We start from the raw sequence: 20,632 nt of genomic DNA, 5'->3' as shown, positions 1-20,632 counted from the left end.
ATACCATGTAGTTCAGCAACATAAATTTATTATCTCACCATCCTGTAGGTCAGAAGTCCAGGTGGGTTCAGCTGGATTCTCCACTTAGAATCTCACAAAGCCAAAATCAAGATGTCAGTTGGGCTGGGCTCTAATCTGGAGGCTCCAGAGAAATAATTCATTCTAGTTGTTTGCACAATACAGTTTCTTGTGGTTGTAGGATTGAGGTCCCTAATTCCTTGTGAGCTGTTGGCCAAGTTTCCCTCGGTTCTAAGGCCACTCATTCTTTCTCATATGACCCCAATCATCCTCAAAGCAGCAATGACATACAATGGAGCCCTCCTCATAGGTCAAATCTCTCTGACTTCCCTTCTTTCCTCCTTCATCTGCCTTTAAAAGGCTTATATATTTAGGCCTACCAAATAATTTCTGTGTCTTTTTTTTTTTAAGATTTATTTATTTATTTATTTATTTATTTATTTATTTATTTATTTATGATAGACAGTGAGAGAGAGAGGCAGAGACACAGGAGGAGGGAGAAGCAGGCTCCATGCCGGGAGCCCGACATGGGACTCGATCCCGGGACTGCAGGATCGCGCCCTGGGCCAAAGGCAGGCGCTAAACCGCTGAGCCACCCAGGGATCCCCAATTTCTGTGTCTTAAATTCAACTGACCTAATTAAGCTTTTTTTTTTTTTAAGATTTTATTTATTCATGAAAGACAGAGAGAAGCAGAAATCTAGGCAGAGGGAGAAGCAGGCTCCTTGCAGGGAGTCTGATGCAGGACTTAATCAAAAGACCCCAGGATGATGACTTCAGCCCAACCACTGAGCCACCCAGGCATCCCTGACCTAGGCTTTTTATCACAACTATAAAACCCCTTCACAGCACAGCGGTATCTAAAGTAGTGGGTTTGATTTAATAACCGAGGAAGAGGAATCTTGGGTAGGGAAGTCATCTTTAGAATCCTGCAGAATAGAATGTTTTGGGCTAGTCCAACATGAAGTGTCCAAAATATGTACTTTGTACTGAGTTGGAGGCCCAGTACTGCATATTAATGATGAAAAATATGCATTCAAGGAACTTCTAGACTGGTAAATATAATCTTACAAAAAAGATATTTGTGCAAGGCCAGCTTTGTGGATCAACTTTTTACAGACAACATTGAGCAGTATCCTGAAGATTAGGCATTAGGCATAAAAAGGGCAACATGAGCAAAGACCTAGTGGTATGACATAGCAGGAGTTGGGGAAAGAGGGCTCTATAAACTTTATGGTATTTCTTGCAACCTTATTGTGTGACAGGCAATGGTTGCAGATACAGAAAGGCTCCATTCTAAGGAGCTTGGTCTTTTATATCATAGGTAAAGAAGAGCCAGTAAAGAGTTTTAAATAAGAGTAAGCCAATCAGGATTTCATTTGAAACAAATCATTTGGAAATTACTCTGGAGACTAGACTAGTGGGAATTGGTCTAGACAGAGAAATCATTTGGGAGGCTGAACAATATCAAAGCCATGGAGGGAAAAAATGGGGAATGACTAGAATGCTGAAGAGGAGGAGATTGAATTCAAGCAATGTTTTGGAAATAAAATTGACAGAACTTAATCTTTTTGTGGATTTGAACCAGGAAAACAGGACATGAAATGGGTCAAAAAGCCAGATTTCTTATTTAAGCCACTTGATGGATTACAGACCCACTGACCAAGACAGGGAATATAACATGTCCAAGAGGAGCTAATGGATTATTTTAGATAAAATGATTTGATATGTAATAGAAAAGGAAAGGAAAAAATCATTCATTTTTTTTTCCTTCATTACATCATTAAATACCTATTTAGCAGTCACTGTGGACCAGACAGTAGTGTGGGCACTCAGAATATTAAGATTAGGTCAGCTCTCACTGCCCAGGAGCTCACAGCTCACTGGAATGTGACAGATACATAAGATAATTATAAAATAATATAAATATGTGCCTGAGGAGGCACACTGTACAGGGTATTTTGAATGCAGCAGATGAGCGGCATCTTCCTTGGCCACGGGGTCAAGAAAGATTTCGTGGGGGGAAGCAACTCAAGGACTCAGTCTGAAAGGATGAGTTAGATGAATAACCAGAGGCATAAACAGTGTTTTCCTGTGTCACTGGGACCACAGAGAAACCTGAGATAGGCTCCATATCAAGGTGTCATAGTCAGCACTTCTTGGTAGATATGATAGTTAGATACATAAACCATTCCACAGGGGCTTTGACAGTCTACAGTTAAGCAGAAATGGATCCCTTAGGTTTAGCAGTTGGCTTAAGTGGATATTTGGGCAACTTCACTTCAGACCTTTAGTTTAAGCCTGAATATGATGAAACCAAACAAAAGCAGATTTGAGTCTTCCATTTGCTATAGCTTTGTTGTTTCCATTATCTGTGAAGATTGTCCTTTTTCTCATTGCGGTAAAGGTAATATTATTTTCTGTAAGGAGTAATTTCGAAGCCCACATGAAAATAAATGTATGGGTCATTTGAACCATCCAGTTTTCCTAAAATATTTTGCCCACCAGCTTCTTTCAGTACTCCAAAATCTTCAAAATCAAAAATAATGCCTTTCAACAATGGAATAACTGGATACTCCCACAAAAAAGAATGAAGTTGGGCCCCTACCTCACACAGTACTCAAAAGTTAATTCAAGAACAATCACAGACCTAAATGTAAGAGGTAAAACTATAAAATTTGCAAAAAAAATAATAATAATAATAATTATAAGTGTCAATCTTTGTGATGTTGGGTTAGCAGTAATTTTTTTTTATAGAAGCACAAGCAAAGTGTGCCCAAGATTGCGAATCCGAGAAACCACCAAGGAGCTGACACCAATGGAAACACACAAGGGTTTATTTACAAGCTCGAGCTTGGGTCCAAGTATACCCGACACAGCGGAGCAGGGACTTGGACCCCAAAGTGGGTTACAGCTGGTTTTTTTATAGGCTGGTCTAGGGGATTTTCAGAAGGGGTGGAGGAATTTCTCAAGTTCTGTTTACATTCTGATATGGGGCTTTCAAGAGCATTGAGCTCTGTTCTCATTCTAATATGGGACTTTCTACCAGGTGTGTGGGCTCTGTTGTCTTCTGATATGGGATTCCCTGCCAAAGACATTGAGGACATTCTGCAGTTTTTCCCGTAAAGTTCAGCTCTTATTCACAGGGGCCTAAGATGGCTGTACTTGTGCTAATGCTAAACTTTAGGTGGGATGGCCTTAATTTTCTCGGCCTCCACACAAAGTAATAAATAAATTGGACTTCACAAAAATTAAAGTCTTGTGTGCTACAGATGATACCACCAAAAAAAATGAAAAGATAGTCCACAGAATGGGAGGAAATATATGCAAATCCTGTATTTGATAGGAACTTGTACCCAGAATATAAAGAACTCCTATAATTAAATAATTTTTAAAAAGTTTTAAAATTAGCAAAAAATGTGAATAAACATTTCTCCAAGAATATATACATATGTTCAGTAAATACATGAAAAAGCACTCAACATCATTTATCATTAGGGAAATTCAAATCAAAATCACAATGGGCTGCCACTTCATACCCACTAAGATGACTGTCATCAATTAGGACCCAGCATTCCCACTCTTAGGTAGATACCAAGAGAATTGAAGACATGATCTTGTAAACATCTGCACCCCAATGTTCATAGTAGCACTATTTATAATAGCCAAAAAGCAGAAACAACTCAAACGTCATTAGTTGATCGTGGATTTTTAAAATGTGGTTTTATCCACATCATATCCATATGATGAAGCATTATTCAACCATGAAAAGGAGTAAAGTACTAATGATACATATTTCAATAGAAATGAGCCTTAAAAACTTTTACTCTGCTAACTGAAAGAAACCACATACAAGGCAAGATATTCTTTAGTTCTGTTTATCTGAAATGTCACAATAGGCAGATCTAGAGAGGCAGAAATTAGATTCATGGTTGCCTGAGGCTAGAGATAGGGAATGGGTGGGGAGGGACTGCTAAATGGTCAGGGATTATTTTGTGGGGGTGGTGATGATAATGTTCTAGAAGTGGAGGCAAAAATTGCACAATCTTGTGGGTTTACTAAAAACCATTGAATTGTACACTTTAAATAGGTAAATTGTATGGTATGTGAGTTAAACTATCAATAGGAGTTTTAAAAAAATAATTCCTTTAATTAGGGTGTTTTTTTTTTGTTTAAAAAATATGGGGAGCAGGGAACATTTTAGTATTGCAAAGAGTGACTCAGGTGTCTGATACTTTCTGGTGACCAATGAGCTAGAAGCAGGACTCTCAGTGTTGCTGGGCCTGATTAAAGAAACCCCTGGGAAGGCCCACTTCAAAAGAACAGCACCCTGAGGGAACAGGTGACCAGGAGAAAGCCATAAGGTGCTGACATCTGAGGAAGATGAGAAGAGGTCCTCCTGATGAACAAAGGTCTAGAAATTAACCTTATCTGCTTAATAACCTTGCCATTAACTTCGTCTGGGATTATGTTTTGTGTACTCAGGCTTCAGTGAAAAAGACTCCTTAGGTTCAGTTAAGCTCAAACATAGGCAAGTCACAGTGTCCCAAGCACTGGATATGAAGATGTATGGCATGCTCTGCCTCCACAGCTCTTATGGTCTTATGTCTTATCCATAATGAAAACAGAAATAAGGCAAAAATAGAAAATTAAAGTGAGTTAGTTTTTAAGTCAGGTGACTAAGTAGCAAAAAAGGACAACATCTGGTATATGGTACATATAAAATGGACTGTAGGTTTTAAGAGATTACAGTCTAGGGACGCCTAGGTGGCTCAGTGGTTGAGCATCTGCCTTCAGTTCAGGTTGTGAGCCTAGGGTCCTGGGATCGAGTTCCACATCAGGCTCACAGCAGGGAACCTGCTTCTCCTTCTGCCTCTCTCTCTCTCTCTCTTTCTCTCTCTCTCTCTCCCCCCCCCCCTCTCTCCCTCTCTCTCTGTCTCTCATGGATAAATAAATCTTTAAAAAAAAGTCTCAGTCTACACATGTTGCATTGGATGGGGTGTTTACATTTTTTAGAATGTAGAATGTAGGGAAAAATTGTAAGGGACTACTGGTTTTCAGCAGGGCATGAAGGGGAAACAAACTTTTTCTGCATATACTTGATCAGAGAATGGTAAGGAAGGTTACTTCAGTTTGTCCGTTGGACAGATAGTAACACCAGTATTTCTGTCAAACATTGTGCTAGATCCTAGAGGAAGTCCTTTTACCTTGGAAGAAAGAATACCAGCTCCAGTAACAAACTAAAATAGCTGCTTAATTTTGCCTCAGAGTGAGAGGGCAGAAATAGATGTCCATGCTTGGCCTTTGCTCTATCAGGAACAGTCACGTGGATTGACACAGGAAGGTAGGCATGTAAGTAGTCCATGGACATAGTTCCTTCAAGTAACTGCATGAAAAGAATAGGTAGGTGATGAGTAAATGAATTATACCATCTGGCATCCTAAGGAGTCCACTGTACAAGTGTAGGGAAAATTAAATTAGAAAAAATTCCTGTCAAATTCCTTGACAGGGAAGGAAGGGCTTACATTCAATGACAGAGCTTCAATAATTTTCTTTTTCAATCCTATAGCAGACATCAACTTGGATATATCAAAGCCTTTGAAAGCAAACCTGAGCTTTACCAAGTTGGATCAGATAAACAATTTATTAAAGAGGATAAGAAGTACACACAGCAAAGAGACTTCAGCCCCATTGGACACCATGCTGAATAAGGATGAGTTTCCAACCTCAAAATGTTTCTGTGGAAAGTTGTCTAAACCTAAAGTTCATGGTGATGGAGCACAAAAGATTCCATTTCAAGAAAACATGTGGAGAACTGTTTCTTGCTTTCAAAAAATTTCTGTCCATACCACTCAGATAGTGGTCTCCATGGAAACTGTTCCCCATCCTGATAAACCATGCCTGTTAGCATCTTTATCAAACCTCAGTGGAAGCCTTAATGTCAAAACAGCACAAAAAGTACCTGGTAAGTCACAGAAAGGGGGAGAGGGAGATGATACATGATCTGTTAACATCTGAAAATGTGTAATTTTAAAGATTCATATTATGTAGAGGTTAAAAGTTTTAAGGACCATTACAGATGGGGACATTTCTGGTTTGTGACCTTATTTGAAGAGAATTCTATAACAAATCCTTTGAACCTAAATATCTTAACACCGTAAATTAAAGTGTTTGTATCCATTTCTTCAGGCATGTTCCTACAAATGTCTGTAAAATTGTCCACTTCTAAATTCCTTTTTACCTGAAGTAACTGTAGTGGAACCGTGGAGTATCAAGTTTTGTGAACCCTTAGAGCAGTGGATCTCAAAGCATGGTCTCAGAACCTTGCTTAGAACAGCATTAGCATCGCCTAGGAACTTATTAGAAATGCCACATTTCAGACCCTGCCCCTGACCTACTGAATTAAAAAGCTCTGGACATGGGGCCCAGAAATTTGTGTTCCCAAAGCTCTATAGGTGATTCTGACGCACTATATTAAGTCACTGGTAACAATTTATTAAAAAGAAAGAAATTGTTCTGGTGGCAGGTGTGCTTACACAAAGTGTAGCAACTTTGTTCAACTTTGCAAGGACAATGCCATTGATCGTGCCAACAGTACCTGGCAGAGAAAGGCTATGCTTCAGTACCCAGCCTAGCAAACAGTGGTGTGGACCCTGCAAACTGGATGGCACTGATGAGGGGAAAGGTGAGAAATTAACAGGCAATGATGTCTACATTGTTCTCTTTGGTTACCATGACTAAAATGTTAGTGCTTTTTCACACTGAATCAAACAGGGTAAGCAGAAGGAATGGGAGGAGAGGAAGAGAAAAAAAAGACAAGGTACAGGTGGGAAGTAGCAGTTTTCAATCACAGAACCTGCTACTGTTGTAGTTCACGGCACAATGCCAGAAATTTTACTTCGAAAAGTAAAAACACCAAAAAGGAAACATTTTTTTCCACTTTAATTTGCAGGAAAGAATTGGGGTTAGAGGGACAGTGCAGGGGATAAAGTAAATCCTGAAACTATATGCAACTTCGTTGCTTACTAAAAAGTAGTTAAGTAGCAGCTGGAGACTCACTGGAACTTAGTTCCTTATAGCCAGTTTGGGCACAGTAGTTTAAGAGATAAAGGAAAAGCTTTATGGTTGAAAAGTATGAATTTTAGGCCAAAAAGTAGATGATTTATTTTTTTCTCACCAGAAATATTTGTGACCAAGCCAGCTAAAAGCACTTTTTTTTTTATTGTCTTAAAAGTTAGAAATGAAAAATGTAAGTTCCATGGGACATGAAAGACCATGAAACACTGGAGGCTACAATGTCTGATTTATCCACAAATTGCAACCCACACAGCACTGGCCCTTTCCCATGCCTTTCCAGTGGTACCTTAATCATAGCAGGGAAAGGTTAGGATGCAAACAGAGGGAAATAATTTAAATGGATTCTACTCAATTCTAGGTCCTTTTCTGTCTTGTTTTATTCATTTGCTACTCATATTTTACCCACTCTTAATGGTGTCTGTCCTCAAAAAAACATCTCTATAATGTCATTAAAATCCTCTTGCTGAGCTCTACAAGACAGTGAACTCATTCTGCTTTTGTAATTCGGTTTTTTCCCCCTTCACACTAGAAAAACTACATGCCCTATCCCTTTTACAATTATGCCCTTCAATCTAGTTAAACACAGAAATAGAAACTATAGCTCCTACAAAGACATACTTTATACAAGTCTAATATGTAGTGTCCAACACACGTTCTCAAGTAGTTACTTGTGTCAATTAATCAAATCAAATTGAAATGAGCTATTTAACAGGAACAATTTTATTATGAGAACATAATGAACGCCAACTCTGTTTTCTCTACATTTCTCCTTAATATGGTGGCATGCTCAAACAATTTAAGAAGATAACAAAGTTAGCAAAATAATAATTATAATTAAGTAAAATGAGATTGTGTTAAATTCAAGTTATTACTGATGGCTGATTTCTGGGAGATTATAGTTGAGAGATTATTACCTACTTTTCAAAAACTGACTTTTATCTAAGCAAAACTTTTTAAAAGTAGACATAATTTTTAAACTTCGGACATTAGTTTCATTATATAGTTGAGTATCTTAAAAAGTCATGCTTTGCAACCTGAATGAATTACACTCAAATATATATGCAAGGTACATTTTTGATGGGTGGTAAAAAGTATCCCTCACCGCCGCCCCCCCCCAAAAAAAAACCTCCCACCAGTAGTTATATTTCTATTTGTATTCTGCAAGTGACATCACTCTGCATTAAACTAAACTTTTTTGTGGTATATCTTTGAGCTCAACAGAGTTAATGTCAGATTTTTACAGTTTGAACCTAATACAGAAATACTTAACTGTGTCTTTGATTTTACAGTTTATATAACTATTGTGACCATCTGCAGCAGCTGCACTTTTCAAATTATTTGCTGAACCAAAATGAGCACAGTGACAAAAGTAGTCATCTCAGATGTACTCTTAAACAGAGAAAGGAAAAGGAGCATTGCCTTCGTACAGTATAGCCATCTGTTGTACAGATGTTATTGTATAGAATGACTTAAGATAAAATAATTGTAGAAAAATTTCATTAAAACCTCAACAATTTGCACTTGTTTATGCGAATCTGCATAACTCCCCAATGAGACAACACACTTGGGGTTTCTTCGGTTCTCACTCACTTTCTCTTTGATCCTTTTTGATGTGCTGATTTTAATAAACACAGTCAAAAATATCATGGAAAAAACTACAAAGGAACAATTATAGCAGCAGAAACTACTCTAATCCCTAGCTTACGCAAGCTATTTTTAGTGAAATATTTTTTTTAACACTCTTTATGTGACAATGTTACATAAACAGGGTAAAAACAGTCCTTTCCAGATGAGTTTTAATTTAGGAGCTGAAATAGATTTGTAATGCCAGAAGAATCTTACGGTCTAAGTAATATTTAGAGAAACACAAGGGGGGAACGTGTTGTAGGCATGTTTCCTCACTTCTGCAAGGTACAAAAAATATTTGAGTTCGTCTAATAATTGTGTTTTTTTTTTATCATCTCAACTGTCATAAGCTTATGGGAAGAGTATGGGAAAGAGAATAAAAAAAGCAGGAAGGGGAAAAGTTAATCTTCTTCCTGAGACATTGGCAATACATTTAAATCTAGGACATTTTCATATTCATTTACTGTTTTTTTTACAACAAAACATATACAAAGTATTCACCGAAATGTTTTCTCAATTTGAAATAAAATGAAATGGTTAAATATTTTTAACTTAAAAAAAGAAAGCCCCAAGTTCTTCTTAGCTTTCTGTACTGTCTTGTGACCCTAAACTGAGTTTCAAAGGACTTGATTTTTTCCTAGTTCTACTCTGCAGATGCTAGTGTAACAGTGACTTATAATAACCTAATTTGTATTTCTGCTGGAATACTTTATGTTCTCCCATATGTCTTTGGTAAAATGGCTCTAAAGTTCTGACTTTAGTAGATGTAATGCTTAGATTTTTTTTAATGGTATATAATATTGAAAAAAACCCAAATGAATCTCATTTAGAGACTGTATCTTATTTTCTGAAACATTTTAAGGCTGGTAGTGTTTCTTTGCTATCTGTTAAATCCATCCCATTCTCTAGTATGTTCTTTTTAAAAACAACCCCCTTCCCTCTACCTACACATATAACACAATCTTTTTTGCCATTTGAAGTATGTCCTTTTGGAGAAACCATAAGTATATAGCTATAAATTGTGAACACAGTGTAGCACTTTACACAGGCAGGGTGGGGAGTGAGCTGCAGACTTTAGCTCCCCTTGTCAAGAGTAAATTATGGCTCTATTAGGGCGTCACTCCTTGGATTTTGGCAAATGAGGGTACACGATTCAGGCTGCAAAATGGCTGTACTTTAGACTGCCTTGCTTTTGCTCAGGGACATTTAGATTAGCAACCTCCACGATAAGGAGAAGGGAAATAGGATATGAACAAGTTCAGTAGCACAGAAGGTTGGGGGCAGAGTCTAAGTGAGGCCATCTTGGCTCGCGTTTTAGTCAGAATTGGGGAAACGTTGCAAGGATCCCTTATCCACAGGCACTTATGAGACTTGCCATCTGAGGCAGAAAACAATGAGTTGAACTCCTTCTGGTCAAAGGGCTGCTACTTAAATAACTTTCACTACCCCAGCCTCTGTCATCCAGATGCACTTATGTTTGCTTATAAACAAAAGTAGAGAGAAAAAAAAAGTGTAACCACATTATTTTTCACATATACAAATGCCTCTTCTCGTGTTCACGGAATTTGAGACCAATAAACCATTAAGAACCTCAAGTTCCTTTTCATGTACTGAAAAGTGAAACCCAGTCATTAATTGATACAAAGTGGAGCTCCAGCTTCTCATACCAGAGTTAACGGGATCTCCTGAGGAAAATCTCTTAAGGCATTGTCATAGTTGTTGGATGCTGCAGAAATGCAAGTAAGCCTAAGGGAAATCAAACATTAAATTAGATATGACTACCTAAAATAATATGTTGCAATAGTGAGCTATTTACAACACCCCAAAGACTTTTGTTTCTTTTAGAAAGAAACCGCTCCTCTTTCCAGTGCCTGAACAATAGGAAATGAATTCTTTGACAGTGAAAACCAGAGGACAGACCTAACTTTCAGGCTGCCATTGAGGATTGAAGTGGGAGTAAAGCGTGTAGACAGCTATACAAATCACTGACACACCTTAATGAATATTGGGTGTGGGCATCAGGGTCCTGTCAGTTTTGACACTGTGTCCCAAGTAGCTTAAACCCAACACTCAAGGAAAGGTGGAGACCTCATTGGGTCTGTAACATCTGGGATTTTATTTGTCATTTTGGCATACCCCGCAAGCGCAAAAGAAAGAGTAAAAGGGGATTATCTTGACAATGAAATGAGTTACTGAATCTTGTGATAATGAAAAGCAGAAGAATTCTAATGCCTTTCTATGGTCCCTGAGGTAGAGGTGCGTTTATAGTTTTACAGAAGTAAAACGTAGACAGGCAGAACAGATGGCCTAGAGTCCGTGAAACATGACACCCCTCACCTCAGAACTGAGTACCACTATTAATCCTGGTCAGATTCCCTCTTATTACTTTATAACAAGGTTCAAAGTTGCTACTGATGAACTGGCATGTACCTCTTGTTTTACTCTTAAAGTATCTATAGATTACGGATTTTTTTCAACAGTGATATTTTTCTGTATATCCAGATGGACTTTTGAGACATTCAAAAGAAGTAGAATAGAAAGTTCTAAAGATTAAATGGGAAATAAGTAGAAAAAGTAAAATTACCATGATTTTTTTTCAAAATAATGTTTCATATTATTTCTCTAATACAGTGGGAAATAAAAACCATAAATGTATAAGATGCTTTGTGGGGAGTAATTCTCTTGTCCTCTTAGAAATCACATGCAGTGGAGAGGAAATCCCACCATACAAATTTTATTCTCCTTTTTGTAATTGTTACATACAATAATATTAGATTAGCTGGAATTTTGGGTAATAGTAAGCAATACCAATACTATTATCTTAGATCTTTTTTCACACCCTTAGAAAGAGAGGTAACAAATTAAGAATGTTTGATGTCTTTAAAAAAAAAAAAACACTGGGAGATAAATGCTGTTCAGACATGTTTATATAGTTACTTACTCTTTTGTTTAACCAAATTATATTAATGCAGTCTTCCACATCTTTCATTTGGGATACTTACATTTTTGTTTTAAAAGGTGTGTGCATCTTTTTAAATGTCTGTTAGGCAATTATTGTTCTTCATATACGTTTTTTGTTTTAGTGCTATTATGTTGCTATAGCTGCTTTGGATTCCAGTGGGAAATTTTTTAAATGCATAGGATATTACCTTTAGAAATTAAGAAGATAACCCCTGGGTTGAATTTCTAATGTGTTAAAAGTCACCTAATAAGCAGCTAACTTAGGATGTTGAGTACTATCATGTGCTCTGGTGTAGTGAACATGATGTACCTGCCCAGCCTTTCGTAGAGGGAGATGATCTCATCTCAGAGAGATAACCATCTCTGACTTTTTCTTCTGATTCATCATCGACCTGAACTCCATTTGAACCTTGTTAGACAAAAAACAAGCAGAATTCCTGGCCCAAACTATAAAATATAATTAAGCCCTTTTGAAATGATGTGTAAAAGAACATTGCTGTACCCCCACTTATAACCACTACCACCACCACAACCAATAAAGTTAAATCAAGCACTGCCTGTAATGGATTAAAATAATAAATGTTCCTGGATTTCAGTGTTTGAAGTACTTGAAGAAAACAGGCTCCCAGCAGCCTGGGTAGCTGAATGCAGGAGAGACATTTATTAATGACGAGTTCAAGGATTTGGCCTGTTTAAGATCATTACTTTCTGTTTACCGTGTGTTATACATCTTTTATATTTTTACACAGCCCACATGTGTCCACATGCAATAACGAAAGCTTTTTTTCCAACAAAAGAATTGTTAATTGTGTAAATACGGTTCTCTTGGGGAATGTGAAGTCTTCATAGGACTCTGCTCCCCGCTAATGAGAAATCCAGTACAATTATAGTCTTCCAAGTATATCCACCTTCAATCTTGTATCTAGCTAACTTGGTCTATTTCTTCCTATTGTTTTTAGTTACCAAATTGTGAACTTAATCTAGACTACTAGAAACTGTTGGCCTTAGGTTAGATATTTTAGAATCATGTCCCGTGGCAGTGGATTTTGTATATCTTAAGTTCTATAGAAAAAGAAATGCTTTTTATTTCTTCTCCTACTTTTAACAAAGGTATGATAAAGAGTGATTTCTCTAGTTTTAGATACATTTGGGAAGGGGAAAGGGCAACTGATAAAAATTTCCTATATATACCTACTTAAAACAATGTTCCATGGATGGGAGGTTAAACTGCAGGTTAGTGATTCTTGTTCAAGTCACATATTTCAAGACGCAGACCCACAATTTTCTCCAGCCTCTGGAAGACAGAAGAGTTTGAAGCAAGAGACCTAGAAGACGGAGTCCTTTCACCATGCAGCAGGATGCATCTCAGGACAGAACGCCTAGCTCTATGTTAGAATCAAACGATCCGAGCATTTTTTTTTTTTGAGTCTATATTTGAAATATTCTTCCATGACTGAAAGCTGAACTATACTGTACATTTTAAAGGAGTGTCAGGCAAATGTAGCAGCGTGCTATCTGCATTTATACCACCTTTGAGCTCTAGACCCAAGATTCACGCAGCAGCAATGACCAACCATGTGGTTCTTCTCCATTTCTTGATGAAGTCTTTCATTTTACTTTCCTCTGGACAAGGTGGAGGAGTGCACTGAGATTTTAAATGTCAGCTGAGTTATTCTGAACCAGAGGTGAAGGATGTCTCAGCCAAGGGCACTGTCCAATCTGGATGCAGCGATAGCCATAAAAAAAAATGGCCTTTGAGACAACAAAAATGCAATCAGTTGACATAAAGATACCTTACTGCAAAGTGCCATAAGAGAAGAAAGTTTCCAGTCCTGATAATTAAGTAGTGGAGATCTTAATAGCTTCTCTGCATCTTAATGGTAGCACCTTACAGGTTAGTATTAGATGCAATGGACAAGAATTATTGTAGCCTTCGGTGCTGGGACTGTGGATAAAGAGAAGATCAGGAATAAATCTTTCTCCCCCACTCTACCAAATTTGTGGCAGCATTTAGTTTTGTCTGTGGTCACAGCAAATTGCCCTCTCATCCACATAAGTCATGAGTAGGCTATTTGCTAGGAAAGTTTCTGGCAAAGCAACCCCGTCAGTGATGAGTGACTGAGGACAAATCTGAGATGTTCTTTTACTCTCTGGCTGGGCCTCTGGACCTGTAGGCTATGTTGGCATAACATACCGAGGCCATGCGAGACAGCTGGAGACAGGAAAAAGCATTTATCCACAACCCGGTTGCCAGTTGGAAAAATGAAATTACTAAGAGTGAACTAATAGCAATAGTTTTTATAGAGCAACCTGGTGCTGGAAGTAGGCAGACAGAATCTGAGCCCTGCTACTTACTGGCCTTTGATGATGGTAAAAGTTACAACACAGCTCATTTCCAAAATGAAGGCAAAAATACCTAATTCACAGGCCTGTTGAAAGGATTAGGTGAGATAATGTACTCAGGGTACCCTACACATTCTGGCACAAATTTATTAAATTTCTCAATAAATAATGGTCTTTTTTGTATCTTCCTCCTCATCCCTCTCCCAACACCACATGACTGCCCAAATCATTGATCATTAAATTGTTGAAATCAAAGTCATCGTAAAGATCATCCTTTTCTTTACCAAGAATCCTTTTTTAAATCTTTTTCTTGGGATCCCTGGGTGGCGCAGCGGTTTAGCGCCTGCCTTTGGCCCAGGGCGTGATCCTGGAGACCCGGGATCGAATCCCACGTCGGGCTCCCGGTGCATGGAGCCTGCTTCTTCCTCTGCCTGTGTCTCTGCCTCTCTCTCTCTCTCTCTCTCTGTGACTATCATAAATAAATAAAAAATTAAAAATAAATAAATAAATCTTTTTCTCTCATAGATCTTATGATCCAAACACATGGCATTTAGGATGGGATAGCTGACATAACTATACCAACTCTATATGACTATAACCAAAAAGAAAAGTTTAGTGCGCCTCCAAGCCTGTTTCAGATAGATTCATGATTTCTTTCGGGCTCTTTGAAATATTGAAAATACCTCATGAACCACCATTACTATGTGGAATTCCTTCAAGGTCAAAGAACCCTGGGTTGAGGCCCACTGAGCTAATTCTAACTCTCCCCGCCCCACCTTCCCCAGCACACCCTACCCTTGAGTTAAGGGTGAAAGATAAAGTGATTTGCCCAGGGATATTCTGAGATGAGTGAGGACTATAACACATCTCCTCGTCTGTTATACCAGTCTCGAAACACCTGGAATATACAGATCAAGACCAATTTCTAAGCCATTGTAGTAAATTATTAAGCAAGTCATTTTGCTTTCAGCACTTTTTAAGTTTATACCAATTCTTCCATCCATGTAACTTTCTTTAAAAATTGATTCACAGTGGTTTCCTCATGTAATTAACTAGCTACTGTATTCCTCTAAGAAATTTTTGAAGTATGTATTTACTGTTGTTCTTTCCTCCCTAAGAAGATTGCCATACACTTTCCAATACGCACAGACAGATCTGCCAGTCTGCTTAAAAAAAAAAAAAAAAGCCACATGGACCAATCAAGTTTTATTTTTCTAATAAACTGACAACTGTGAAAACAGCATGGTGACAGGTTGGAGAGGAAGAAAGAGGCAAAGCTTATCCTCCATTACCCTTTGGTATTTTTAGTTTAGTTTTTCTAGAATCTGAGAGTTCTAAAACATTTCTCAAAAAGTACCTCTCCCAGACAGAGGCCAAGGAAAAATAGCCAACTCAATAGACATTTTCATCTTTGATGATTAATTCTCCCTTTATGTGAAAAAAAAAGGTCCTATTCCTGTTACTTGTTATTATATTATGGCCAGAAGAAGAGGTGTAGGTTGGGAGGTGGGGGGAGGGGATCGCTTTTACTCATTAGTGAGAACTAGGTGAGAGTACATGGGGATTGGAAATCCCATCCATGAGAAATCATCAGATACATGTTGGGATACAATTAGCAAGGGGACCATCCGGTTGGGCTCTCATTTTGACAGCTAGACTTTTTTTTAAAAAGTAAATTTGTTCAAAAGCACAAGCATCCCTTTCAACATAAATATCAATATCCATGTAGTTCTCTGACAGCTTTTTTGTGTTCTTCCGTATATTAACCTTATACTATATTTTAGTGTACTATACTAATAGGTACAAATATATAGGCATGTTATAAAATGGAATGTAATTAAATACTATCTGATCAATTTACGTATTCTGATCAAGACCAGGGGAGGAAAAAGTTTGGTTTGTTTTTCCCATTGTTAAAATACTCAAATGCCATTTTTTTATGAACTTTAACATAATTAGTTAGAGGAACTACAAATGAGAATAGTTCTAATCATTTCTTTATGAACTATACTTATAAAATTTTTTTCTGGTCATCTGGTTATTTATGGTCATCTTTTTATGGGTCATCTCTTTATAGATCTTTATTAAAAAATTTTTTCTGGGATCCCTGGGTGGCGCAGCGGTTTAGCGCCTGCCTTTGGCCCAGGGCGCGATCCTGGAGACCCGGGATCGAATCCCACGTCGGGCTCCCGGTGCATGGAGCCTGCTTCTCTCTCTGCCTATGTCTCTGCCTCTCTCTCTCTCTCTCTGTGTGACTATCATAAATAAATAAAAATTTTTAAAAAAAAATTTTTTTCTGGGCACCTGGGTGGCTCAGGTGGTTAAGCGTCTGCCTTTGGCTCAGGTCATGATCCCAGGGTCCTGGGATCAAGCCCTGCATCATCTCCCTGCTCAGAGGGGAGTCTGCTTCTCCCTCTCACTCTGCCCATCCCCCTACCACCTTGTTCATCCTTGCTCTGTCACTCTCTCAAATAAATAAATAAAATCTTTAAAAAGTAAATTTGATGATTAATTTTCCCTTTCTGTGAAAGAAAAAAAGTCCTATTCCTGTTACTTGTTATTTTTAAAATAAATCTTTAAAAAAAAATCTTTAAAAAAAATCTTTAAAAAATCTTTAAAAAAATTTTTTTTTCTTCCTCACTTTTTGAGGCACCCTGATGCTTCACTGTTATGCAAATTGACCTGGAGATGTATCTGACCCAATCTTGATGATTTTCTAGTAGCCTTAGATTATTTCCAGCTGTATAAAAAAATACCTGGATGTGTTTTTGCTAGCACGTGTCATCACTGAGTGCTCTTTCTCATGACATACAGAAGCACTGATTCAGATTGCATTTTGCACAGTCAGCATGTAGAGAATAGGAGCCTTACCAAGTGTCTAGTGGAGACTGAGCTGGCAGCATTTTGTAAACATTCTCTAAAACAAGTGGTTTGCATTTATTAGTCTCCTGAAGGAGTATTTTAAAGGTCATGGAACTACTTGTTCCTTGAACTAAATTTTTATACTCAATGAAAAGTATGTCAGTATGCAAACCAAGCAAGGTGATTTCTGTTTATCATTCCAATTGTTTCTAAAATTACTTCTCAATATTGTGACACCTCATTTAGTTTAATTAAATATCTGCCATTAGTTTGCTAGGGCTGAAATTAAAAATATAAACACATATTTTTGAAAGACACCAATGGAAAAATCAGGCAAAAAAGCATTCTGTTAAATGGAAGGGAGTAGAAGAGGTTCTGTACTCGGTTAAAATGACCCGATCACACAATTGCTAAATGCAGTGTGGGGTCCTGGATTGGATCCTAGAACAGGAAAGAGACATGAGGGGAGCGATGTGAAATTCAAATAAAGTATATAAATTAGTTAGTAGTACTACAGTTGATTTACTGGCTTTTGAGAATCATGCTATAGCTCACATAAGTTGTTAACTTTAAGGGAAGCTGACTGAAGGATATCAACTTTGCTCTAAAAGACTAAAATTGTTTCAAAGTTAAAAGATTTTAAAAACGACCTGGTAAGTGTTTGAGTAACTGGTAATATTCATGCTTTAAAAGTTTAAGTGACCATTTAAAATCTTGCACTTCCATGGCATATGCCTTTATTTTTTTTCTTCTTCCCATATTATTTTTTGGAAATTTAACGGGGAAATTAACAGTTAAGAAAATGTAAAGGATAGCACATCAAACAGCTATACATTCACCAGCTAGAACAAATGTAAACATATTGTCATATTTGCAATATGTGCACAGAGGTAAAATACCATGAAATCGTTCAACCTTTTCCAGTGCTAAGAAGATAGCTCCTTCTAATTCTTAAATTTGGTCATTTTATCCAACAGTGCTTATAGTCCTCTAGGAAGGAGACTCACACATTCCTTAATTCACTTTCTGTTGCCATTTATACCAGATTTGAAGTGTAGAAGTGTCCAGTTTACATGAACTGTGATTATTCTCTGTGGCCCTGGGTTTATTATGTGGGTGGTGATACATAAAATAAGATTCATTTTATCCCAAGGAAGGTATTTAGCATGTTTCCTGATTTAAAAAAAAAAAATGAACAAACAAAAAAAGGGGATGATGTCCTCATAGGCTGGCTTCTCACAGAGTGAAAAAAAGGGAAAAGGAAAATTAATAGCCCTGTCATGAGTCCCAGGGATTATTTTCATATTTTGTGGTAAAAGTGTGAAGTTTGGTTTACCATTTCTAAATGACCCTTTGTGAAATTCATCACCACTCTTTATTATTAAGCAATCATCATAATCCCTTATTACTGGTTATTTACACCCACCAAGATTAAAACCACTTAAACTAACATGTTTTTCTATTATTGTGTTGTAGCTTTTTAAAAATGTAGCAGGAAATGTCCAAAAGGAAACAGACTCTATCTTAAACTTAAAGCTGGTATTTGTAGGTGAACCTGGTGGCACAGACGACCTGAACCTCTTATCTAGGAGCAAAGCCACCGTCAACTGGTGTATGTAGTCAGGGTAGTGCAGCAAATGGGCACGTGGGGATGAGTTAAATCAGTTGCATAAGCCTTAAAAGTGAACCACACCTCACTTCCTTGTAAGTGTATGGCACAAGAGAACAGAGAAGGGGACAGAAGGGACCAAACAGGGCACATTTATGTCTACAGGTGTTTTTTTTTTCTTTTTCATTTATTTATTCATTCATTCATTCATGAGAGACACAGAGAGAGAGGCAGAGACATAGGCAGAGGGAGAAGCAGACTCCCTGCGGGGAGCTCGATGCAGGACTCGATCCCAGGACTCTGGGATCACAACCTGAGCCAAAGGCAGTTGCTCAACCACTGAGCTACCCAGCCATCCCAGTCATGTGTTTTCTTAATGCTTTTAGACAGTGCCTGTTCTGTGTCCTTACTGCCAACATGAGCATCTTAAATTCTCTATGTGTTTAAACAAGTCCATGATCAATGCTGGTCGACCTGAAATAGAAGCAAGTCCAAACTGTAAAAGGATTACAAAGGTTTAAGAAGAGAGTGAGGAGTAGACTGTTAGGGAAAAGAAAAGAAAAAAAATGAAGACAATGTACATATACGTACACAAATACTTATTAGAAAGAATTAACAGCACAAAAGAGAATACAAAGCTAAAAAAAAAACAGATTTGTTTGATACTAGGGAAGTGTCCATGTTTTTTAAGAGTTCACTTGCTTAATATCTGTTAAGATTCCATATTACACATGTTGGTTGTTTTTTCCCCTCTAGTACTTCATGAGATCTCGGAACATGAGGCTGATAAACTGCCAAGGAAAAATCTGACATGAGAGAAACTTGTAAATTATTTATTTTACCTTTGTAATCCAGTGTATATATATAGCAGATGACCAATAAACATTGGTTGAATAATAAATGCATTCACGTGTAAATATCAAGGTAGAGGTGATCCCAGATATCCAGAAGCCTTTCAGATAGAAACATGGGAGTAGCACTTAGCATGTTAAGAAATGAAGCATGATTATGAATACTGTTATAATAAATTGTCCTTAAAGCCATGAGGTAGAGAAATTCACTGGAATAAGAGATTGGACATGAGGGAAAAGAATAGAAACTGTGGGTTACCCTTGGCAATCCCTTTACTTGGAGACTGTATATCGGTTGGGATGCTTTAGCTTATACATGACAGAAAATCGGACCTAAGCTGATTTAAGCAGTCTTATGTAGGTGAAAAGCTTGGAACCAGTGGTGTCCTTGGACATGGTGGAATCCATTACCTCTCCCTTCTGTGTTACACAGCTTCAGCCTCACACCCCACATGGTGGCTGCCAGCAGCTGCAGCGCCTTCATTTTCTTAACTTCAAAGCAGAGAGCAAGAAGAAAGGTCACTTTCCCAAAAGTATTACTGCACTTGATTGGTTTTCATTGACTCTCATGCTCATCCCTAAGCCAAATCAAACTCCGGAGAGTATCAAACATGAAAATCAAAAAGTCTGGCAAGTTTCAAGCCCTGCTAGCCTACTTTCTGGCAAAGCAGTCCTTAGATTCACTTAGTGTTGAAATAAAGCTATGGCTGTAACAGTGCCTGCTTCAGGTGTAAGATCTCTGTATCTCAGGTACAGTGTGCCTCCTCCCATCCTCCTCACAGTTTACCTGAGTCTGGCTGGCTTTCTGATTCTTGTTGCCGGCTCCCAAGTGTTGACCTGATCATTGGCTTCCTGCTTATGGGCCATTTTCCTGAGGTTACAGTCCCTACCTTTATCTTTATTCTCCTAAGAATTCTAGGTATCTCATTCTCTCTACCCAAGCAAAAAAGAATAGGATTTGTATGATAACAGTGAAGTGTTCATGTGTTTACAGATGTATGTAGTAACACAAAAGCCATCAATATTCCTATATTTGTTTGTAATGATTCAAGTTTAGATTTTTTTCATATCTTTCCTTACCCCAGACAGTAAATACTAATTGTATAACTTTGGAGAATTAAGAAAAGCTTTCCATCAACCCTACTTAAGTTCTACTTTGTGAAAAGAGAAGCACTTTCTGAGGAATATATGTAAGATATAAGTATGTAAATTTTGTCATTCTAGTACTAATTTTTAAGTAAAACCTCAGAAACTAACTTAGTACAGTATCAGTATTATGAGTAGCT

At 37.7% G+C, this 20,632-nt stretch overlaps 1 protein-coding gene across 10 annotated transcripts in view; it reads left to right on the top strand.

The window, feature by feature from the left end:
• The window catches only part of VPS13B (vacuolar protein sorting 13 homolog B), a 739,627-nt gene that overhangs the window by 577,105 nt on the left and 141,890 nt on the right, over positions 1-20,632 (top strand). For 9 of the 10 annotated variants that reach the window (XM_041768645.1, XM_041768640.1, XM_041768643.1 and 6 more), the window contains one exon: positions 5,587-5,982. In XM_041768645.1, coding sequence (XP_041624579.1) covers positions 5,587-5,982 — 396 coding nt within the window. The remainder of the gene's footprint in view (positions 1-5,586; positions 5,983-20,632) is intronic. The other variant, XM_041768642.1, reaches the window with a different exon arrangement.

This window comes from Vulpes lagopus, chromosome 9, assembly GCF_018345385.1.
Source record: "Vulpes lagopus strain Blue_001 chromosome 9, ASM1834538v1, whole genome shotgun sequence".
Classification (NCBI taxonomy): Eukaryota; Metazoa; Chordata; class Mammalia; order Carnivora; family Canidae; genus Vulpes; species Vulpes lagopus.
The sequence above is the reverse complement of the archived record's forward strand: the minus strand, read 5'-3'. Positions and strand labels throughout refer to the sequence as shown.